Raw genomic sequence first — 25,702 nt, 5'->3', positions numbered from 1 at the left:
AGTAGCAGCGCCTCACTGATTACCCTCGGTTATTATTTAGGTTTATTACTTAAATTGAAGACAGCTCTGCATAAGGTTATCTAGCATATAGGAGGGACAGGCGCCATTTCCTTTGATAATACTGGGCTGTGTCTGTGCTTTAAACTAGTGGTTCTGAATTCATACTTGACCCAGAGCATAATGAAATCATTTGAGTGACTTTATAGCCACACAATACTAAAATGAGAAAGAAGCTCTTTTTATTTTGGATTGCTTTTTTATGAAGGTTGAACTGTGCTTTGTATAAACTCTGTATACATTTTTCTGTAATGTTCAATGTATTTAAAGTGGTAGTTAACTTATGCAAAAAAAAATAAAAAAAAAAATCCTCCTGCAAGGTAATGTAATAATGTGCTAGTATGCACACTTACCTAGAAATGAAGCCCTACTGCGGTGTGCTGTCATCACTGCAGAGGCTTCCATCTTCACCTGGTCTTCCTTCCAGCTTCATGGGCGGTGACTACTTAAACTGGTTGTAAAGGCAGAAGGCTTATCTCAATCCTTTATATGCATTAAGATAAAAGCCTTCCTTGTGAAGCAGCCCTCCTAATACTTACCTGTGCCCCATCTCGATCCAGCAATGTTGCAGGAGTGTCTCAGCTGCCCGTGACTCCCATTCTCATTGGCTGTGACAGTCATGCGGTGCCATTGGCTCCTGTTGCTTTCAATTAAAGTCAGTCAGCCAATGAGGAGAGAAAGGAGGTGGAGCCAAGCTGCGGCTCTGTGTCTGAATGGTTCCCCCAGAGCAAGCTGGTTGCTGTGCTGGGCACTCAACAGGAGGGAGGGGCCAGGAGCACTGAGGAGGGACCCGAGAAGAGAAGCATGTGGGCTGTTCTGTGCAAAACGACTACAGAGCAGGTAAGTATGAGGTTTGTTATTTTTATTTAAAAAAAAAAGAGACTTTAGTATCACTTTAAATGGGCAATCTGCAATAACGCCAGCCATGACCACGGTACAGAGCTCTGAAGAAACTATACAAGTATGCCATTCCTTCAGAACACATGTGCTGGTGCAGTCACTGGCTGCCAAACAAGCGAATATATCTCCTAAATGATACAAAGGATATTCATTTCACCTATAGGGAAAATTTATTATAAGCTTACCTGTAGCTAAAAATAAAGTTGAGTTTACTATTGCTTTAATTAATATATTTCTTTTTTATTCTAACTTTTTAATTTTTGCATTAACAAGGTTAAGGGTTCCTTTGATTCGTTTAAAATCTAAAGAAACTTTATTCATAATATTTCTCATGTAAAGTCTTTGGAATAAGCAAGCACAAAACATATTTCCTGTCCGGCAACAGCTTCCTTAAAATGAACACTAATCACATAAAAAAAAAAATTCTGACTTATGACTTGTCTTCAACAGTGAAAATAAAAGTTGTATGTTTTTTGTTTGAATGTTGAAACAGAAGAAGCAGACTTGTGTTAAATCTTATTTCACCCTGGCCTAGATCTGGCACACGTGATCAAACTCAATTATATCAACAATGTCCCGACAGAACTGATCAGTCTATTGTGCATTTGTGATTCACATTTTCCGTTGACATAACACAAATGGGGAAAAGGGTCCTGATTTCACAGGGGGAGTTGCCAGCTGGTGAAAACAAGAGCATACAGCCCATCTTACAACGTTCCACCCCATGTAAGGCCAACAGAGACAAAAGGGGGAAAAAAGTCTTTTCTACACTTTCATAGAGCAAGCTTTAGCTGCACTTTGTGGAGCTATCTCAGAGAGCAGGAAAATTATAGAATTTCACATTTCAAACTATATTTTTATTAAAGAGAAAATGACAAAATACTGGTAAATATTCAGTGTATCTGAAGAATGCCTATTTTCTTATATAAAAATGAGTGGAGATTAAGAGTGAAAATGTCATACTAATAAACAAATAGGAAACAGCAGGTGTGTATGGGCACAGTCTGTAATCCAATCTGTACTAAGAAACATTCCCTTTCAGCTGCTCTTCAAGCAACTTGATGTAACTAATCAAAGTACCCTAAGGCCCTTTCACACGGGCTTTCTGATGCGGTCCGCCTGTCAGTTTTTCAGGACCTGATCGGATGCTCCATGCAGCCCTATAGAGCAGCGGATGTCAGTGGTGACATGTCCCCTGACACCCGCTAGTATCCGATCTGATGTGGTCTGTGAAATCCGGACGGATGGAAGCCCTATTTTCCATCCGTCTGGAGGATCGGATCGGATAAGATCGGATGAAAACAGACAGGCGGTCCGTTTTCATCCGATCTCCCATAGAGGAGAGCGGAGCTCTGACAGCTCAGTCTCTGCAAAGTAAGCGGAGATGGAGCCGTCATCCTCCTGCTCCGCGGGGATCGGTGGATCGATCCCCTCTGAGCAAAACGGAGTCCATTGGGCGTACCGCCCATGTGAAAGGGGACATAGAGCATTGGATGATGCTTGCCAGAGCTTGACAATTTTTCTAGGGCTGGTCAACAGTAAGGATGTATGTAGTTACCTTCAGAATACATTTGAATAAATGGATATCAGAGGATGTGACTATCCTAAATATTGCTTGCAGTAGTCAACAGCACATAAAAAAGTGTATATAAACCCTAAAAATGAACTTCTCTAATTTGCTTCATTTTGGTCAGTTTAAAGGAAATGTAAAGGCAGAAGGTCTTTTATCTTAATGCATTCTAAATTGTGGCAAATCGTGGGATGCTTGTGCGATTCCATTACTTCTTAGGCTAAGTTCACACTGGCAATAAAAGCAGACATTCGAGGGCCATTAAAAACACCCCTCAAACGCCTATGCAAATGATACAATGGACAGCCCATAGTGCTGTTCACATCATAAAAACACGAAAAGTGAGCGTCGTGTTGCTTCAAAATTGAAGCCTCATGTTGAGTCAGGAGGCGTTTGAAGCCCTTCAATGCCTCCCATTCAAGTTTTCGGTAATGCTCAGCAAACGCTCTGGCAGGCATTTGCGGCGCGGGTGCAGTGCAGCTGCGAGGCACTAAAATTTGTTTATTTCTGTCACTTTCCATTGTGGAGCAGTTTTAACGCACCTGAACGCTCATCAAACTCTTCAAAACTGAACATAGGGCATTTAGGGAGCGTTTTTAACGCTTATGAAACCTCCCTTACTAAAAACGCTATAGGAGCATTTGTTAAGCGTTAGAAATTTAGTCAAGTGTGAAAAACTCCTAATGGCACCCCAATCGCACCACGATTTTATCACCCTGCAATTTCGGCAAATCAAAACTGCTCCTTTTTGTCACTCAAAAAGGAGCAGGAGCTTCTTTTGAGCGATATCGTCGCAATTCAGCATGATTGCAGTACGATGTATCAAGCCACAACCGTGGCAAAAATCACGCCGTGATTGAGTTTCCATTAGGAAGCAATGGCATCGCACACACGTCCTTCGATTTACCACGATTTGAAAATGCTGGCAGAATCGTGGCGATTCCACCTGCATTTCAAATTGCCCAGGTGTGAATGGAGCCTACCGTTTACACCTAGGCTTTTGGAATCACCGCGACTCTGCCCGCGACTTCAGAATTGCAGCAAAATGTAGGATGCCACGATTGCAACACGATTTATCTCCCGCCAATCATGAAAAAATTTCCCCTGTGATTGGGGTGCAATTAACAAGTAATGGAATCACAATCCGTCCCGTGTTTTGCCGCGATTCTGGAATCATTGGCAGAATCGTGTCAATTCCAACCACCTAGGTGTGAATGGAGCCTCAAAGTTTTAGAGATCTTAGACTGGGAGGGGTTAAGTAGTTTAGCCAAAGACACTAGGAGACCCGACACCACTTAGTCCACAAAAATGTTGTGTGTTGTCAGCCCACAACAGGCCTCAAGAGCTGCAGATCAGGATACTTTTAAAGGATACAGCATAGGAAAATGTACATATAATGCAGAGATGCACTGAATATGTTTTTTTTTTCTTTTGCCTTGACATATGTTTTAACACTATCCAACATAAAAACGAAAGCGACCATTAATCGAGTTGTGATGTTGCTAACACAGGCAAAACTATATTCCAAAATAAAACTATGAGAGCATTAGGTTAACCACTTAAGGACCAAGCCCATTTCTGACACATGTACAAATTAAAATCAGTATTTTTTGCTAAAAAAAATACATTATATATATTTTTTTTAGCAAAGACTCTGGAGAATAAAATGGCAGTCGTTGCAATATGTTTTGTCTCGCGGTATTTGCACAGTGGTCTTTGAAATGCTATTTTTTTGGAAAAAATAAATTTCACTGCTTTTAAAAAAAAAAAAAAAACTAAACAGTAAAGTTATCCCAGTTGTTTATATATTGTAAAAGATGATGTCACGCCAAGTAAATAGATACCTATCATGGTAAGGTTTAAAATTGCGCACATTCGTGGAATGGCGACAAACAACAGTACTTAAAAATCTCCATAGGCGACGCATTAAAAAGTTTTAAACAGTTACCAGTTTAGAGTTACAGAGGAGGTCTTTTCATAGTATTATTGCTCTCGCGATTGCGGCAATATCTCACATGTGTGGTTGGAACACCGTTTTCATTTGTGGGCACGACTTATAAATTCGTTTTCTTTCATGTGTGAACTCATGGCGATGGGGGTGCTTTCATTTTTTTTTTTCCTATTTATTTTATTTAAAAAAAATGAATCTGATCACTTTTATTGTTGTCACAAGCAATGTAAACATCCCTTGTGACAGTAATAGGCAGTGACAGGTACTCTTTATGGAGGGATCGGGGGTCTAAAGACCCCAGACCTCTCCACTGCACTTTAAAGTATTCAAAATGTTGAAATTGGCATTTTTGAATATGGTCACATTTTTAATACCAGCGCCGTTAGCAGCCAAGTAAACTGGAAGTCGCTTTTGTGACGTCGCTTCCAGGTTACTACATCGGAGATCCGATTAAAGCCGAATCCGGCTTTGTTCGAGACTCAAACCAGCCGGCGGAAGTACCGGCTGGTTGCTTGGGTCCCCCGATGGGACAGAAGACCCGGGCAGAGCCATTGAAGCTGGCGGGATGGGGCATCCCCTGCCGCTCGCTGGGATAATGGCTGAGCGGCTGCTAAGCTGCATCGGCTGTTAGCTCCTGAAAGCCAACCACCGGCTCTAAAAAATCGTACCAGATTGATGCCGACAGCTCCCGGTACAACCACTTCTGCAAGCCAATGTACAGATACATCGGTTTGCGGGAAGTGGTTAAAGTGTAATTCAATGCTAGAACTAACTAAGCGTAATCCTGATCCCACCCCTCTTCTAACTCTTATACTAACTACCCTGTAGAAGGAGGATCCTTATACTTATATACTATTATTATTGTGCTCCGGTCCAGTCACGTGACTGGTTCCCAGTGGCTGGCTTCAATGGAGAGAAGGGATGTCTGTCAACGGATATGCCATTACAAGCCTAATGGTGATGTCCCTGCCCAGGCATTGCATCTGTTCTCTCCTCTTTCCTGAAGCCGGCCACAGAAGAGATCACGTGACTGGACCCGAATGTCCAGATAGTCTAAGCTTCTTCCTTCTACGGGGTAGCTAGTAAAGGTGTTAGAAGGGTGGTGGGAGCAGTTTCAAGCTTGGTTAGTTCTAGCCTTGAATTCCACTTTAACCAGAGCTGATCTTATATATGTAAAACAAAGCTCTAGCTCTGGACCCTGTCATAATCGGTTTAAAATATTTTCACAAACCTAGAAATGGTCTGTATAATAAATATACAGTGCCTTGAAAAAGTACTCATACCCCTTGAAATTTTCCACATTTTGTCATGTTACAACCAAAAACCTAAATGTATTTTATTGGGATTTTATGTGATAGACCAACACAAAGTGACACATATTGTAATTATGAAGTGGAAGGAAAAATGATAAATGGTTTTCACATTTTTTTACAAATAAATATCTGAAAAGTGTGGTGTGCGTTTTTTTTCAGCCCCCTTTGCTCTTATACCCCTAACTAAAAATAAGTGGAACTAATTGCCTTTAGAAGTCACTCAATTAGTAAATAGAGTTCACCTGTGTGTAATGTAATATCAGTATAAATACAGCTGTTCTGTGAAGCCCTCAGGAGGTTTTTTAGAGGACCTTAGTGAACAAACAGCATCATGAAGGCCAAGGAACACACTGGACAGGTCAGGGATAACATTGTGGAGAAGTTTAAAGCAGGGTTAGGTTATAAAAAATATATCCCAAGCTTTGAACATCTCAAGGAGCACTGGCTGTCCACCTAAACTAACAGGCCGGGCAAGGAGAGCATTAATCAGAGAAGCAGCCAAGAGGCCCATGGCTAAATCTGGAGGAGCTGCAGAGATTCACAACTCAGGTGGGAAAATCTGACCACAGTCGTGCACTCCACAAATCTGGCCTTTATTATTATTATACAGGATTATATAGTGCAGCACAGTTTGCGCATCACTTTACAATATAAAGGGCCTTTATGGAAGAGTGGCAAGAAGAAAGCGATTTTTGAAAAAAAAAAACATAAGAAGTCCCGTTTGCAGTTTGCGAGAAGCCATGTGGGGGACACAGCAAACATGTGGTAGAAGGGGCTCTGGTCAGATGAGACCAAAATTTAAATTTTTGGTCTAAAAAAACAAAAACGCTATGTGTGGAGTAAAACTAACACTGCACATCACCCTTAGCACACCACCCCCACCGTGAAACATGGTGGTGGCAGCATCATGTTGTGGGAATGCTTTTCTTCAGCAGGGACAGGTAAGCTGGTCAAAGTTGATAGGAAGATGGATGGAGCCAAATACAGGGCAATCTTAGAAGAAAACCTGTTAGAGTCTACAAAAGACTTGAGACTGGGGTGGGTGTTCACCTTCCAGCAGGACAACAACCCTAGACATACAACTAGAGCTACAATAGAATGGTTTAGATCAAAACATAATTATGTGTTAGAATGTCCCAGTCAAAGTCCAGACCTAAATCTAATTGAGAATCTGTGGCAAGACTTGAAAATTGCTGTTCACAGAACTCTCCATCCAATCTGACGGAGCTTGAGCTATACTGCAAAGAAGAATGGGCAAACATTTCACTCTCCAAATTTGCAAAGCTGGTAGAGACATCCCCACAAAGACTTGTAGCTGTAATTGCAGCCAAAGGTGGTTCCACAAAGTATTGACTAAGGGGGGCTGAATACAAACGAGCGCCACACTTTTCAGTTATTTATTTGTAAAAAATGTTGAAAACCATTTATCATCTTTCTTCCACTTCAATATTCTGTGCCACTTTGTGTTGGTCTATCACATAAAATCCCAATAAAATAAATTTACGCTTTTGGTTGTAACATGACAAAATGTGGAAAATTTCAAGGGGTATTAATACTTTTTCAAGGCACCGTATAGGGGGAGGGGGCATATAATATAAAAGCTAGCACCATCATCTCTTAAAGCTAGACATTACTAAATTAGGCAACAGCAGTAAAATGCAGGGCATAGGCTATATACTTTCTATTATGGCAAATGTAATACAATCCAAACTAAAAAGAAGATGAGAATCTACACACTTACTGGCTACTTTATTAGGTACACCTTGCTAGTACCAAGTTGGACCCCCTTTTGCAGAACTGCCATAATTTGTTGCGGCAAAGATTCAACAAGGTGTTGCAAACATTCCTCAGAGATTTTGGTCCATATTGACATGATAGCATCACGCAGTTGCTGCAGATTTGTCGGCTGCACATCCATGATGTGAATCTCCCATTCCACCACATCCCAAAGGTTTGTGACATGGTGCATTATCCTGCTAGAAGAAGCCTTTAGAAGATGTGTAGACTGTAGTCATAAAGGGATGGACATGGTCAACTGGTACTATGGGGCCCAAAGTGTGCAAAGGAAATATCCCCCACACCATTACACCACCACCATCAGCCTGAACCGCTGCCATGCAAGATAGGAAAGATCCATGCTTTCATGTTGTTTATGCTAAGTCTGACCCTACCATCTGAATGTTGCAGCTGAAATCGACACTCATCAGACCAGGGAACATTTTTTCCAATCTTCTATTGTCCAATTTTGGTGAGCCTGTGCAAATTGTAGCCTCAGTTTCCTGTTCTTACCTGACAGGAGTGGCACCCGGTGTGGTCTTCTGCTGCTCTAGCCCATCTGCTTAAAGGTTTGATGTGTTGTGCAATTAGAGATGGTATTCGGCATACCTTGGTTGTAAAGAGTAGGTATTTGAGCTACTGTTGCCTTTTTATTATCTCAAACCAATCTGCCTATTCTCCCCTGACATCAACAAGGCATTTTAATCCACACAACTGCCTCTCACTGGACATTTTCTCTTTTTATGGCCATTCTCAGTAAACCCTAGAGATGGTTGTAAAACCCCGGTAGATCAGCAATTTTTGAATCAGACCAGCCCGTCTGGCACCAACAACCATGCCATGCCTAGAGTCACTTAAATCCCCTTTCTTCCCCCTTCTGATGCTCAGTTTGAACTTCAGCAAGTCATCTTCACCACATCTAGATGCCTAAATGCAATGAGTTGCTGCCGTGTATTGGCTGATTAACAACTTGTGTTACCAAGCAATTGAACAGGTGTACCCGATAAAGTGGCCACTGAGTGTATATACTGTATATATATATATATATATATATATATACACACATACATACACACACACATTATATATATATATATATATATATATATATATATATATAATACATACATACATACATACACACTCACATATACATATACAATACTATATAAACACATGCCCACAGTATACGCACTAAGCAAATCAGCGAAGGGTATCCTGGCTACCATACAATAGCACATCTGCTCTGACTTTTAAGTTATACCAGTGAATATGGATTTATTGCCACATAAGTACAATAAACTAGCACTGACAAAAATAGATGCATTATTTTCTACGGGTCAGAGTATTAACAATTCCTAAGTATAATTAATGTGGGTGGTGGGTGGAGATGTTATTCTTTTTTTATCTCCTGATGGCCTTCATGCTTTAATAACTGTGAACTATAAATTGCTTCAAAAGATGAAATGATACTTCAAAGTGTATAAGAAGAAGAAGGCAGCTCCTTGTTGATAAAGTATGAAACATGTAGACTTCCCAGGGTCTCGCGTCCGAGGGGGAAGGGTGCACAACACAGGGAGAAAGCCAGTGAATAGTTCTAGGCTAGCATGAGGCAAGGATTTCAGGTCCTTATAGTCTCTGACCCTGTGATGTTCTTTGTTTAACAGGGGCAGCTGCAGTTATCAACAGATGTTTCGGCAATAAATAATTGGTATCATCTCAGAAAAGGCCTGTCTACCTGTGGAGAGGGCATAATGCAGAAAACACTGCTTTGCTATTCTAGCCACATTAATCTCTCATCTATCCAGGTTTCTCAGGGCGTTTCCTGCAGGTGCTCATTCTGAAAGAATCAGGACTGTACTCTTTTAAGTTAAGAAGCTTTGCAGGGGTCACAGAAAAGGTCAAAATCAGTCATAAATTTCTGTCTAAGGTCACAAAAAAAGGCAAAATAAAATGACAATACAGAATTAGTCTAATGTTGCAACATAATCAGCCAAATGTAGTGGACTGCCTCCCTTTTTAACGGATGTTAAGAACACACTACATATTTGCACACAAAAAAGTAACCAATTTCTTCTTTAATACCCCTTCCTTATTTTAAGGTGTATCTGAATAATCGTATTCATTCTCAAATCTAATTTTTCATCACAATTAGGATGGCATTGGGTCCAGTCAACCATTGTTCTAGTAGGCCTCTTTCACCTTTATTAAACCAGATTTAGGGGGACATAAATGCATATTATGTATTTTTTCCAACAAACATTTTTTTTGGAGTGCATACTATTTATAATGAACAACACTATAGGACTAATAACAAAATTGTACATTTGAAACCATATGTCATATACAGTAGCAGGAAAAAGTATTTGAAGCCCTTGGAAATAACTGATTTTTTGAAGTAATTTGTTAAAAAATATCATTTGATCCTCATCTAAATCACAATAGACAAATACAATGTGCTTAAGCACACAAACAATTCTAATTTTGCATGTCTGTATTGAACACACCCATTAAAAATTCACAGTGCTGAAGGAAAAAGTAAGCAAACCCTTGGAGTTAATAACTGGTCAAACCTCCTTTGGCAGCAATGACTTCAAGCAAGTAGCTCTGGATCAGACCTGCACAGTGTTCAGGAGGAATTTTTGACCATTGCCCTTTACAAAACTGCTTCAGCTCAGACACATTTGTCTGCACTACTGGTAAAGAATACTCAATCAGGTGCAAGAAGAATAAAAAACACCAATATTGCTTGCACAGGATTGGATGATGGAAGTCAGCAGAGCTTCACCCTATTTACTAAGTTCTGGGGAAAATTTCCATGCAAAGTTAACAACCTATTTGCCTTTAGTAAATTGACGCCACAGTCTTTATCTGCATGCATAATGTTGTATTGTTTTTTAGTGAGGAAGCAGGAATCAAACTTCAAAACTTCAAAATTATTGTTAGTAGCCTGCCCTCTCTCATCTCCTAGACCTATTTGCCAGTAAAACTACCTATCAATGTCATAGAATCATAAAAAGATGGGAAGGTCAGCAGTAAAGGCCCGTACACACGTAGTGATTGTCGGCCGTAAATATTCGGCCAACGTCTGTTTGGCCGATTGTCGGCTTGTTAGTATGATGCTTCCGACAACCGACGGCGACTTTTCGGCCGAACAGAATCTGTTGTGCAGGCATTAAAATTTTTGTTGGCCAACACCAGAACGGCAGATTGTTCCTCAGTCAGTACAGAATTCGGCCGACAAACAGCAGATGAGCAAGACTGGGCATGCTCAGAGAAGAAAAAACACACGGAAAGTTAACCATCACATGACATCACTTCTGCAGTCGGCTGTTGTTGGCCTACAAAATTCGTGTGCAGTCTTTAGCACTTTTCAACCGACAGGACAGCACCGGACAAAAGACGGCCGATCGTTCGGCCGACAATCGCTACGTGTGTACGGGGCTTAACACTCGCTGGTTGTGTTTACATTTGTATGTCCTGGGATTTAGGACATGTTAGAAGACATAGAGCTGGATACACACTATACAACTTTTGTTGTTCAATTTTCTTTAGATTTACCTTCAACTATGTAGTGCAAGGGCCTGCCCGATTGCATACAAATTGAAAGTGTTTAGGTTTGACCTCATATTTTATGGTTTTGGTAAATCTAAAGGAAAAAAAACCTAATGATAATTGTATAGTGTGTATCTAGCTTAAAGCATTTGTAAAGGCAATTTTGAAACAGAGCAGCCCCGATTCTCCTCTTTTAGGGTCTTTCCCTGGTGATCCTGGCCCCTCCCCCTGCTGAGTGTCCCCACAGCAAGCTGCTTGCTCTGGGGCACTTCTGAGTGGGGGGGGGGGGGGGGGGCTGAGAACTCCTTTGGCCTTTACAACCACTTTAAAAGTATACCACCATTGAACTAAAAAAAAAAAGGTAAGGGCTTTTAAATTAAATTAGTTGTCTTGAGGATTTCTCATTCTAAGAATGCTGTGTTAAAAAAAGTTTCATATAAATTTTCATATGAATCTCTACTTGTGTATGGCCAACATAAGTCTTATATATTTTAGTTATAGTAATAAAGAACTTTACTGACCATTTTGGTGTATCCCATGACCCTAAACCCCTTTCCTGTTAAAGTTCTTCAGCGATAAATGCTAAAAAGACATCCCCTAGACTAAAGTGGGGTACACACTAGTAGAAAATCAGCCGAAAATTCCCATCCAAGGTAAAATCATCAGATTTTCACCTAGTGTGTACACAACTTTCAGCAGCCGATGCCGACATTTTCAACTAAAAAAAACGGAGGGACAAACCCCAACATTTTTTTTCGTCTGTCCCCAGACGACCGATTTTCGTTTAATGTGTATGCAGTACGTCCGTGAAAAATCGTAAACGAAAGACCGCGCATGATCTGAAGTTGCTGCAACCCAGAAGTCTAGGAACAAATGTGCCCAAAAAAAGAAAAATCGGAAGAGAAATTTCATGAACATTTATGCACTGTCAACTAAAAAAGGTAATGAACGCTGAGAAGACAGAGAAAAATCTGAGGATATTTCGTCCGATTTTCGTCAAGTGTGTACGGCCCTTAAGCCTAAATTGTCGGTGTGCTTTTGTGACTGGCAGCCTCTGTACTACTGTGAGAGACCTGGGTATATTCTCAGTGGCCCCTCTGAGGGTAAGATCTACATATCATTTTTATTTTCTTCATTTTAAAGTTCTAATTATGTATGAATTATAAGTCCCCATGAATTATTTATTAAAAATAAATCAAAATCCAGAGGACCGTTTCCTGTTTAGTATGTGAGTCACCCTACCCTATAGTGAATCAGATGGCTCAGAATTTCACACTATAACATTTTATCAAACTTGTGATTTATTTCATACCAGTAACTCATGAAGTCTTGGATTGATCAGATCTTGGAGGTTTGTTTTGTCTTCTGGGCTGACTGTCTGTTTGTATTGCCACCTCTCAGGCACAAAGGGCCACTTCATTTCCTTTGCCTCCTGAATAAGAGTCTTCAGATCGTCCGGCAGAGAGGCTAGAAAAGGTCAGAGTGCATGTTAGGATATCTCCAGGACATAAAGACACTTTTAATATCCAGTGGTATGTTCTGCACCTCAACTGCAATAACCTAAGTTTCCCACACACCTTTCTGCACTTGCTACATGCTGCATGCTTTTACCATTCCACTAATAACAAAATGTCTGTCAATTTAGGACCTATTCAGTTCTGCCCTCAAGGTATGCTGGAGCAATCGGCCATTAAATAGGTTTTCAGTGGGAAGTAAACATTTATACAATTGTCACGGTGTGGAGACACACTTGTCATCAGGAAGTAAAGTCATCAGTAAGGTAATTAAATCTATTTTCATCTGCTAAAAAGATATCCCATTGTATGTACAGCACTTAAGAATATTCCTTCAGGCATGATATATGTTCATGTGCCAGCATCTGCGGTCAATTCCAAGTCTACAACATTTCACCTGGCTAGCAGGCAAATGAGCAATGCAAAGACCTACATACATGAGTTTTAGGAGTGCTTTACCTAAAACATGCATACAACCTAATAATTAACTTTTTTTAGCTTCTTTGTGGTCTGGCAAATATAAATTGAAACAGGTTTTCTATATCTGTATATTATGTGTAAAATATACCACTTGACCCTGCCTAAATTCCAGTGAACTCACAGTTTCCAATGCACTCTGCTTGTGCTGAATTCACATCCCAAGTGTTATCAGGTTACCTCTGTGAACTACAGAACACCTCTCTTCCCTTCAGGATTCTAAATCAGGAGCAAGTAACCTAGGATAACAATGCTGCTAATCAATAGATACAGTATAGTAAGTTTTCATCCTAGGACCGGAAGTGTTTTACAAGTATGTTGACTACTGATAAAAAAAAAGGAAAAAGTAGCCAAAAAAATAAATAAAACTAAAGCCATCACCATATCAAAGTACTGCTAAGCTTCAATATACAGCTGCAAGAAAAAGTATGTGAACCCTTTGGAATGATATGGATTTCTGCCCAAATTGGTCATAAAATGTGATCTGATCATCATCATCTAAGTCACAACAATCGACAATCACAGTCTGCTTAAACTAATAACACACAAAGAATGAAATGTTGCCATGTTTTTATTGAACACACCATGTAAACATTCACAGTGCAGGTGGAAAATGTATGTAAAACCTTGGATTTAATAACTGGTTGAACCTCCTTTGGCAGCAATAACTTCAACCAAACGTTTCCTGTAGTTGCAGATCAGACGTGCACAACGGTCAGGAGTAATTCTTGACCATTCCTCTTTACAGAACTGTTTCAGTTCAGCAATATTCTTGGGATGTCTGGTGTGAATCGCTTTCTTGAGGTCATGCCACAGCATCTCAATCGGGTTGAGGTCAGGACTCTGACTGGGCCACTTCAGAAGGCGTATTTTCTTTTGTTTAAGCCATTTTGTTGTTTATTTACTTCTATGCTTTGGGTCATTGTCCTGTTGCAACACCCATCTTCTGTTGAGCTTCAGCTGGTAGACAGATGGCCTTAAGTTCTCCTGCAAAATGTCTTGATAAACTTGGGAATTCATTTTTCCTTCAATAGCAATCCGTCCAGGCCCTGACGCAGCAAAGCAGCCCCAAACCATGATGCCCCCACCAACATACTTCACAGTTGGGATGAGGTTTTGATGTTGGTGTGCTGTGCCTCTTTTTCGCCACACATAGTGTTGTGTGTTTCTTCCAAACTCAACTTTGGTTTTATCCTTCCACAGAATATTTTGGCAGTACTGCTGTGGAACATCCAGGTGCTCTTGTGCAAACTGTAAACGTGCAGCAATGTTTTGTTTGGACAGCAGTGGCTTCCTCTGTGGTATCCTCCCATGAAATCCATTCTTGTTTAGTGTTTTACTTATTGTAGATTCGCTAACAGGGATGTTAGCATTTGCCAGCTGACACTCTAGGATTCTTCTTCACCTCATTGAGCAGTCTGCGCTGTGCTCTTGCAGTCATCTTTACAGGACGGACACTCCTAGGGAGAGTAGCAGCAGTGCTGAACTTTCTCCATTCATAGACAATTTGTTTTACCATGGACTGATGAACAGCAAGGCTTTTGGAGATACTTTTATAACCCTTTCCAGCTTTATGCAAGTCAACAATTCTTAATCGTAGGTCTTCTGAGAGCTTTTTTGTGCGAGGCATCATTCACATCAGGCAATGCTTCTTGTGAAAAGCAAACCCAGAACTGGTGTGTGTTTTTTATAGGGCAGGGCAGCTGTAACCAACACCTCCGATCTCATCTCATTGATTGGACTCCAGTTGGCTGACATTTCACTCCAATTAGCTCTTGGAGATGTCATTAGTCTAGGGGTTCACATACTTTTTCCACCTGCACTGTAAATGTTTACATGGTGTGTTCAATAAAAACATGGCAACATTTCATTCTTAGTTTAAGCAGACTGTGATTGTCTATTGTTGTGACTTAGATAATGATCAGATCACATTTTATGACCAATTTGTGCAGAAATCCATATCATTCCAAAGGGTTCACATACTTTTTCTTGCAGCTGTATTCCATTTTATTCTTAGGTTTAGATACACTTTTAAAGCATATGTAAAGTAAAGCCCAAAGCTTTTTTTTTTTTTTCATAAAGTGTGAAATGGCTAAAAATCCTGGCAAGTTTCTTTCTTTTTTTATTTTGCTGTCTGTGTAACACCAGGGAGATTCACCATTACCTCCTGTCTGGCGACAAATCAGGAAGTGCAGGGAGTGATCCTCAAAGTAAGGAAAATACTCTCTTGGACATGTTTCACTGCTACAAACAGCTCCATCACTCCATTGGAGAATTCCCTTCTCTATTCTTGTTCCAGTGAAATCTAGAAATTTTAGATTTTCCCTAACTTTCAGTCCCAGTGCCAATGATACACTTATACCTAATAACTAGTGTACATACCTACATTTTAGGAGTCATTTCTATTCATTTCAGTGAATACACATGACTCCTAAAAAGTTCCTTCTAAGTTGATTTTGTTCCAGCACTATATACACCTGTCCCCGATTGGGATGGGTTAGACTCAGGCTAATATCCGCAAGCAATGTAATAATTTCAAACCTCACTTGTTATATTCAGGCCATAGCTGACCATAAACATTTGAAAGGCTAGGAAAACGACTATTTCTAAAAAAAAAAATGTTTTTTAATTTTGCTTTTTTTTTTTCAGATTCATATATTTACAGCAATGACTCATCCCTTATCAGACAGCTGAGTTTGAGTTTTCAGTCAGACAAGTTAAGCTACAAAGAATTATCCCTTTAGCATACTCAGTGCTCTGGAAATCCTTTGCCAAATATTACATGTTTACACGTAAACTAAAATAAAACTTACCCCAAACCATTATAATTTCTCTTGAAGAGAATTATTAGTGTTGTTTGTAGACCAATCTGTCTCTAATGTCTCTTTTGATCAATAAGTGAAGCGCGGAACAAACGTTCACCTCAAGTGCATGCAACAGATTATCCCCCAAGTCGGGAATAAAAGTTGCACAGGGAACCAGCAGTACAAGAACTACACTCCTCAATCTGACAAAAGAAAATATTTTCTAATTATCTATTTGTGCTCAAAGTGTAATAAATTCTGTTACGTTCCATATATCACAATAAGGTGCTAATACAATAATTTGTGCATATTCATCTTGTAAACCATCACTCTCATAAAGTGCAAATGCTGAAAGTGCAAAAAAAGGACTGTGAAATTCCAAAATTCAAACAATGTGTAAAAAAAATATGACAACTGTACCTCTACTCATGCAAAAAAAAAAAAAAAAATAAGTGCATAAAGTCCATAAAACAGTATATATCTTGACGGTGTATGGTTCTTCACCAATCAAAATCAAAATGTTTTCTTTTTATAAAGTCTCACAAAGAAACCAGAAGAAATGTACAAAGGTGATGTCAGATTCTTCCACAAAAATTGTTGTGTACAACCACCCGGTGTGATCCTCCACTGCACCTCAAACTGATTGAGCGGTTGGTGATCACAAGCACGATCTGGGCATTTGCGATGGAGACAGCATCAACATCCGCTCCATGAGGACGTCGAATGACGAAACTAGTCGGGCGGGGCTAGGCTTCTCTAGTGGTGCCCCTTACCAGCCCAACATTTTAAGTGAATGTGGCCTTCTCTATTTCTATAGCCAAGGACACTTAACCTAAAGCAGCTATAGGTTTACTGGTTGCTAGAAGTATTTATATTATGGCCTAATAAATCATAAATACAGCATATTATAAAAGTGCAAAAAGGAATCCTAACCTGTTAACTGTTAGGGCAAAGACTTGACTATATTAATTTACTATATTGACAACTCTTATGTCTATGTGCATACATCTATGTGCATACATTATGTACCAGGAAAGCTCTGTTTCTGTTGGCATTTACTGCAGTATAAAGACAGCTATATTAGACTGGGACTGATAAAATATTCACAAAAGGAGAGTGGAGAGCTTAAAAGTGCTCTTTCAAATACAAAGTGCTTTCTGGGATTTACTGCAAAATGCAACAAGACATTTTCAAATACAGCAATTTGTACTTCTGACGAGAATCATATAATGGCCACTTTCACTAGAAATTTATGACATTGGTGACCTGTAACAACTCAAGCAATTAAAGAATAACTGCAGCTTCTTACTTAGGCTAACAAACAGACCACCCAAATGAGCACTGATATGGGTCTCACATGAAGGACATGCTTACCGAAGAGACATTTTTACTGAGCAAAACTATTCAAGTAAAACTGCCTGCAGCAAAGACAGTCTATCGATTCTCTTTAAGCTTCCAAGTATAAACAGAGTCATGGGGTAAAAACTCTTCCTATTCACATAGCACTATCAGCTGTTCTGTCATTGCAAGGCTAAACTGAGAATGTCATTGGCGCATAGGATAGATTTACCAAGGTACTGCAATTACTTACTACAACATACCACATATTGTTCATACAGTAGAATTGGATTTAATCTATTGGAACAGGAATAATTATCTATTAAGTGAATCTGTCAAACATTATCAAAATAACAAATTATGAGTAGAGATGGGCTCAGGGGTGTTCAGGATCCTATTTACAACCCACCTGCCTGATCCCGCCAGGAAGCTGACACTGCACACCGCTAATCGCAGGCATTGAGACATTTTCTGGTCCGCAGCTGCAAAGAAGTGGAAATGTCTCAATGCCTGTGATTAGTGGTGTGTAGTGACGGCTTCCTGGTGGGATTGGGCAGATGGGTTGGGACAAGGATTCCAACATGTCTGAACCCATCTCTAATTAAGAGGACTGTACTGAAAGTAATGCAAAAGTTGGCATAACTAATTTATTAATTTACATTGATCGTTCAAATTTCACATGTTGGTAGAATAACTCTTTCTCTATAGTAAGGCCCCTTTCACATGGTCCGCATTCCGTTGCGGACCGTGCTCTGCTCAGCGGGGATTGATCCGCTGAGCCGGCGGATGACAGCTTAGTCTCCACACTGTGTGCAGAGAGGGAGGTGTCAGAGCCCCGCTGCTCTCTATGGGGAATCGGATGAGAGCGGACCGCCTGTCCGCTCTCATCCGATCCCATCCGATCCCCAGGACGGATGGAAAATAGGGTTTCCATCCGTCCGGATTTCACAGGCAGGATCGGATGCAGATGGCAGCGGGTGTCAGCGGACATGTCACCGCTGACATCCGCTGCTCCATAGGGCTGAATGGGGCATCCGATCAGATCCGCCTAAAAAACGGACAGGCGGATCTGATCGGAACGCCCGTGTGAAAGAGCAATAACTCATCTTTTTCTTCTTCTTTTTCATTGCAGGTAAATAATGGACTCCAAGCAGAAATAATGTGCCATTGAGCTCTGGACAAAGGAGGAGGGTAGGCTGTCCGCCACCCACAGAAGGCTACAGAATGTTTATGGAGATGACACTATTGACAACAGCGATGTACAGAGATGGATAAAGATGTTTAAGAGAAGGGGAATCCAGCATTGGAGAAAAACCACACAGTGGGAGACAATCAACTGTGACCACCAACACAAATCTTCAGCAAGTGAAACTCAGTGATGACACGTTGTTTCTGCTTGGAATCCATTATTTACCTGCAATGAAAAAGAAGCAGCACAATAAAAGTTACTATACAAGAAAAGTAACTCTACCAACATGTGAAATTTGAGCAACTTATATAAATGTAATGCAATGTTATGCCTACTTTTGCTCTACTTTCAGATACAGGCCTTGAATATCAACATTGAAATATAAGCACTGCAGAACTTTGATCCCTTCCCCTACAATAATTCCAACCGTTACCAAAGTTTGTGGTTCATTAAATATGAAATTATCATGCTATTTCACAAATACCCCTTTAATATAGACCCACGGAGCATCTCTATAGTCCAAGTACTGGCCAGCTTAAAATATACTTTCTTACTTATGGAACATGTAATTCAGACTAAAAAAGTCACAGAGTGCAGTTTGGTACCAAAAAACTGTTTTGTTAATAATGGCAAGAAAAATGGAGATTTTGGAAAATTAAGCCAATATAAAATTCGTAGGACGTTAATGGGGTTTTTGATACAGAGCAAAACAAAAGCCTTCCATTCTGTGTTTAGCTGGGCAGTAGAGCCACAGTGTTGTGAGCTCATGCAAATGTTTTCACAAGTCCGTTATCTGAACGTTAATGCTGCTAAGGCAGGACACCTGCTAGTGGAAGAGCATCCAACTCAACTGCTTTTCATCAGTGCCCTGAAGTGGAATAACCTGTCTCTAGCTATTCATTCCTACATCAATATATCTACTACCATTGTAATTGCAGAGTTATGACAATGCATCTCATTCAGTAGCCCCTTTATTTCATTAGCAAACAGCAGTTTATTAAAACAAGTCTGTCACTATATTTACTGCATAAAGCAGATTTTCTTTTACTAATTCTGATTTGCTTTACACATCAATGCACTAAACAAACTTATTTGTCCAAGACGGCACTAACCGCACAAGGTGCAGACATTTTAAGTTTTTAATTGTAGGACTGAAAAAAGAAACAAATATAGTACTGTACTAGATTTTCAGTTAGTGCAGATGAAAAATGTATTTAGGAACACAAGCAACAATTGCTTAATAAAGTAATAAGTAATTAATACTTAATTATTAACTTAATTTAATTAACTTAATTTAATAAATTAATAATAATAAATAGCGCATACTCAGACTGGTCTGAGGTAGTGAGTGGGGTCCCCCAAGGCTCAGTCCTGGGACCAACCCTGTTCAATTTTTTCATAAACAGCATTGAGGACGGGATCAGTAGTTCTATATCAGTTTTTGCAGATGACACAAAATTGGGCAGGGCAATAACTGCACGGCATGAAGCAGATATCCTACAGAATGACCTGCACAAAATAACAGAGTGGGCAACGACATGGCAAATGAGGTTTAATGTAGAGAAGTGTAAGGTTTTGCACTTGGGGACTAAAAACATAAAAGCACAATACACTTTAGGGGGGGGGGGAGCTTTGGCGGAATCAAAAATGGAGAAATATCTGGGAGTCTTGGTAGAGGATAGACTAAGCAATAGCATGCAATGTCAAGCGGCAGCTGCCAAAGCCGGCAGAATATTAGCATGCATAAAGAAAGGGATGTATTCCAGAGATAAAACTATAATCCTACCACTTTAAAAACTCTGGTCCGACCACATCTGGAGTATTCTGTCCAGTTCTGGTCGCCAGTCCTCAGGAGGGATGTGTTGGAGCTGGAGAGAGTCCAGAGAAGGGCAACTAAACTGATTAGGGGATTGGAGGACCTTAATTATGAGGAGCGTCTGCAATCGCTTGATTTATTCTCCCTGGAGAAGAGACGCCTGAGAGGGGACATGGTAGCAATTTTTAAATACCTTAATGATGATCTCAGCATAGAAAAAAAAGCTATTCAGTCGAAAGGATTGCATGAGGACTCAAGGGCATACAATGCGATTAGAGGAGAAGCGTTTTAACCTCAGGCAACGCAAGGGGTTCTTTACTGTTAGGGCTACAGGATTGTGGAATTCTCTACCACAAGAGGTGGTTTCTGCGGGAAGTATGGTTGCTTTCAAAAGACTCTTGGACGTACATCTCAATGATCAGAACATTCATGGGTATGAGAGATGATTACGGCCACACACACCTACACAGGTTGAACTGGATGGACTATTGTCTTTATTCAACCTCAACTACTATGTAACTATGTAAATTAAATTAAATGAACTTTAAATTAACTTAATTTAACTTAATTATTAATTAATTAATTACTTAATAAGTAAACAAGTAATATGTTCTGCATTAAAAAAAAAACAATACTTAATTAAATTTAAAAAAATGCTTTCTCATGGGCCTCCTAAGATTTGAGCACTCTGGATTACACCACAATCTTGACACCATGGGGCCATGGGGTTAGGGGGGGGGGGTAAATTAAAACTGGTGCACACAGAATAAGGTGCAGCGCTAGTATCCAATCAGTTTCCAGGTTTAATTGCAAAAGCTTAATTGAACAAGCTGAAGTTAAAAGCTGATTGGTTACTACATCCACTGCACCTATTCCCTCCTCCTCCTGATATTTACTCTACTTCCCCACCATTCTTTTAGATTTTTCTTCTTCTTAGCTGATCCCAACTTCTTAAAATGTTAACTTCCACCCCTTGTATCTTACTATCCTTTATATATTTTTTTTCTACTGATACATTGCATCTCTTTTATTATAAACTTTATTACAACAAACTATAACTTCAAATCACACATGGTTCCGTATGTTTATGTTCCATAAGGAAGAAACTATAGCATAGATATCTATCCCACTGACATCATTTTGTGAAGCTGTTAATCTACACATTCTATAAGCAACTCCAAAAACATCCTTCTGAATAATCTGAAATATATTTCTGAATAATATCTGTTAATATCTTGATTTCAATTTCAAAATGAATGTAACTAACTTTTCTCAATCCTATACCTCCATGTATGTTGTTATTCTGCATCTACTAGTTACGTTTGTGTGAAGATAAGTCATTTTTAACTCCACGTTCCCCATGCAGCAAATAACACCAAAGCAAAAGGTATTCACCTTTATTTTTAGTTGCATGTCCAGTGGTTTCCAATCATACCCACATGGTTACAAAATATCTGAGACCTAATTATGGCCCTCCCTATTGCATTATGATTGTATTATCTCTGTGCAACTTCCTTTAGGGTAAAGCCCTGTACACACGTACCGATTGTCGGCCGTAAATATTTGGCCGCCGAACGATGGGCCGATTGTCGGCTTGTTAGTATGATGCTACCGACAACTGACAGAGACTTTTCGGCCGAACAGAATCGGGTGTGCAGGCTATAAAATTTTTGTTGGCCTTCAACAGAACGGCCGATTGTTCGCCAGTCAGTACAGAATTCGGCCGACATACAGCAGATTAGCAAGACTGGGCATGCTCAGAAAAGAAAAAACACACGGAAAGTTAACCCATCACATGACATCACTTCTGCAGTCGGCTGTTGTTGGCCGACAAAATTCGTGTGCAGTCTTTTGCACTTTTCAGCCGACAGGACAGCACCGGACAAAAGACGGCCGATCGTTCGGCCGACATTCGGTACGTGTGTACGGGGCTTAATACCTAAAAAATCTGTTCAATCTGTATCTAATCAGGAAAATCTTCATATTACAGAGATGTTTCCATTCTAAAGGATGATTTACAGTCAGGTTTTAACATATATGGTAAGTGCTAGTTTTGAAAATCAAGATTGTCTGCTGTAAGAATGTTGTTATTGTGCATAGGGCAATATGATTGGACAATAGTGCTCCAACAGGGAGCATGTGGTTTGCTTACATGTAAAATTTAATTTAAAGCTGGTAAAACAAGTGAAAATTCAAAGCGAAATTCAGCCTGTTCAGTGGGGACCTAACGATCGACGTCTCTTAAAAGGTCTTGGAAAATTTTGGGCTGCAGCGCTGACCAGTGTATTCTGACAGTGGAGGAGTCAGAATACAATAACACCAAGGGATGATTCCTCCATCTACCTCACTTGTGTGGATAGAGGAATCTTTTCATTTTTTTTCAATCCGCCCACTGGCTGATCGAAAAAAAAAAAATGGATCCATGTATAGTCAGCCTTTAATATAGAGAACAGTCATTTCACGCCGACAAGTAATATCTACCTGCTTTCTTTAAGAAAATGTAAAACTTAGCTCAAAAAAAGTACAGTACTTGACTTTCATTGCATTTATGAATAGGACCAAATTATCTATCTTTAGGAACAGTGCAAAAACACACCAAAAAGATATATTGTTCAGAGTTTGAAGCATTGTTCAGATTTCATTATTACCTGTTAAAAGTCCTATTGGTTAACACTGTATTAGCATCCTGAATATATTTATTCATGTATGTACAGTCTCTTGTTCTGAACAGTCAGCCTGGGGGTACTTCTACAATGAGGATTCTTAATCCTTCCTTTACTATGATCACTCTTCTCACTTCCTGAATCACTTCACCTGAGCCTAATCTAATGATTATGGGTCTGCAATTCACCTTATCTGGAACTAACCTATTTTTTTTCTGATGGTCAGTAGATGCATACAAGATAATGCCCAAGAAACCATAGAACACTGCCATTGATGCTTCAAGAGCCTGCTTAGGTGGATAAGATATTAAAAGGATTTCAACAGGTGAAAAGGCTGCTGGTTAAATATTGCAGTGTATGATATATCCCAGTACATATCGTACTCATATTCATTTGAAAAAGCAAAAAAAAAAAAAAAAATCAGCTATACAAAATGATCAGTGTAAAAAAATTGATTTTGAAACCCAACTAAAGTGCATTTCAGCTTTGTGCAAATTTAATATGATGTCTGATTAACCACTTGACCTCCAGAAGATTTACCCTCTTCATGACCAGGCCATTTTTTGCGATACAGCACTGTGTTACTTTAAACGACAATTGCGTGGCCATGCGACACTGTACCCAAATAAAATGAATGTATGTCCTTTTTTTCCCCCACAAATAGAGCTTTATTTTGGTGCTTTTTGATCACCCCTGCGTTTTTTGTTTTTTTTTTTGCGCTATAAACAAAAAGAGTCAAATTTTTTTACTTTCTGCTATAAAACATATCCAATAAAAAAAATGTAAAAAATCAAATTTCTTTATCAATTTAGGTCAATATGTATCCTGCTAAATACAGTGCCTTGTGAAAGTATTCGGCCCCCTTGAACTTTGCGACCTTTTGCCACATTTCAGGCTTCAAACATAAAGATATAAAACTGTAATTTTTTGTGAAGAATCAAGTTGGACACATTCATGAAGTGGAATGAAATTTATTGGATATTTCAAACTTTATTAACAAATAAAAAACTGAAAAATTGGGCATGCAAAATTATTCAGCCCCTTTACTTTCAGTGCAGCAAACTCTCTCCAGAAGTTCAGTGAGGATCTCTGAATGATCCAATGTTGACCTAAATGACTAATGATGATAAATAGAATCCACCTGTGTGTAATCAAGTCTCCGTATAAATGCACCTGCACTGTGATAGTCTCAGAGGTCCGTTTAAAGCGCAGAGAGCATCATGAAGAACAAGGAACACACCAGGCAAGTCCGAGATACTGTTGTGGAGAAGTTTAAAGCCGGATTTGGATACAAAAAGATTTCCCAAGCTTTAAACATCCCAAGGAGCACTGTGCAAGCGATAATATTGAAATGGAAGGAGTATCAGACCACTGCAAATCTACGAAGACCTGCCGTCCCTCTAAACTTTCAGCTCATACAAGGAGAAGACTGATCAGAGATGCAGCCAAGAGGCCCATGATCACTCTGGATGAACTGCAGAGATCTACAGCTGAGGTGGGAGACTGTCCATAGGACAACAATCAGTCGCATACTGCACAAATCTGGCCTTTATTGGAAGAGTGGCAAGAAGAAAGCCATTTCTTAAAGATATCCATAAAGCCACCTGGGAGACACACCAAACATGTGGAAGAAGGTGCTCTGGTCAGATGAAACCAAAATCAAACTTTTTGGCAACAATGCAAAACGTTATGTTTGGCGTAAAAGCAACACAGCTCATCACCCTGAACACACCATCCCCACTGTCAAACATGGTGGTGGCAGCATCATGGTTTGGGCCTGCTTTTCTTCAGCAGGGACAGGGAAGATGGTTAAAATTGATGGGAAGATGGATGGAGCCAAATACAGAACCATTCTGGAAGAAAACCTGATGGAGTCTGCGAAAGACCTGAGACTGGGACGGACATTTGTCTTCCAACAAGACAATGATCCAAAACATAAAGCAAATTCTACAATGGAATGGTTCACAAATAAACATATCCAGGTGTTAGAATGGCCAAGTCAAAGTTCAGACCTGAATCCAATCGAGAATCTGATGAATGAACTGAAAACTGCTGTTGACAAACGCTCTCCATCCAACCTCACTGAGCTCGAGCTGTTTTGCAAGGAGGAATGGGCAAAAATTTCAGTCTCTCGATGTGCAAAACTGATAGAGACATACCCCAAGTGACTTACAGCTGTAATCGCAGCAAAAGGTGGCGCTACAAAGTATTAACTTAAGGGAGCTGAATAATTTTGCACGCCCAATTTTTCAGTTTTTTATTTGTTAAAAAAGTTTGAAATATCCAATAAATTTCATTCCACTTCATGATTGTGTCCCACTTGTTGTTGATTCTTCACAAAAAATTACAGTTATATATCTTTATGTTTGAAGCCTGAAATGTGGCAAAAGGTCGCAAAGTTCAAGGGGGCGAATACTTTCGCAAGGCACTGTATTTTTAGTAAAAGAAAATTCCCAATAAGCGTATATTGATTGGTTTGCACAAAAGTTATAGTGTCTACAAATTATGGGATATTTTTATTGAATTTTATTTCTTGTTTACTAGTAATAAAGGCGATCAGTGACTTATGTTGGAACCGCAATAATGCGGCGAACATCGGACACTGACACTTTTGACACTTTTTGGGGACCAGTGGCACCAATAAACTAAAAAAAAACTATTAATGGCCATGGAAAACCTCAGGTATGAGAATAGATCAACCTTAATAAAATTGTTCTCCTTTGAGAAAAAGCATTTAACCGCTTGCCGACCGCCGCAAGTACATTTACTGTGGCAGTCA

General features: G+C 39.7%; 1 protein-coding gene across 1 annotated transcript in view; it reads right to left on the bottom strand.

Annotated features, from left to right (window-relative positions):
* ALPK1 (alpha kinase 1) overlaps positions 1-25,702 on the bottom strand; it is a 214,730-nt gene that overhangs the window by 112,420 nt on the left and 76,608 nt on the right. The window contains exon 4 of the mRNA XM_082254294.1: positions 12,435-12,589. Coding sequence (XP_082110420.1) covers positions 12,435-12,589 — 155 coding nt within the window. The remainder of the gene's footprint in view (positions 1-12,434; positions 12,590-25,702) is intronic.

The sequence above is a fragment of the Pelophylax lessonae genome (assembly GCF_965119305.1).
Source record: "Pelophylax lessonae genome assembly, chromosome: 1".
In the NCBI taxonomy this organism is placed as follows: Eukaryota; Metazoa; Chordata; class Amphibia; order Anura; family Ranidae; genus Pelophylax; species Pelophylax lessonae.
The sequence above is the reverse complement of the archived record's forward strand: the minus strand, read 5'-3'. Positions and strand labels throughout refer to the sequence as shown.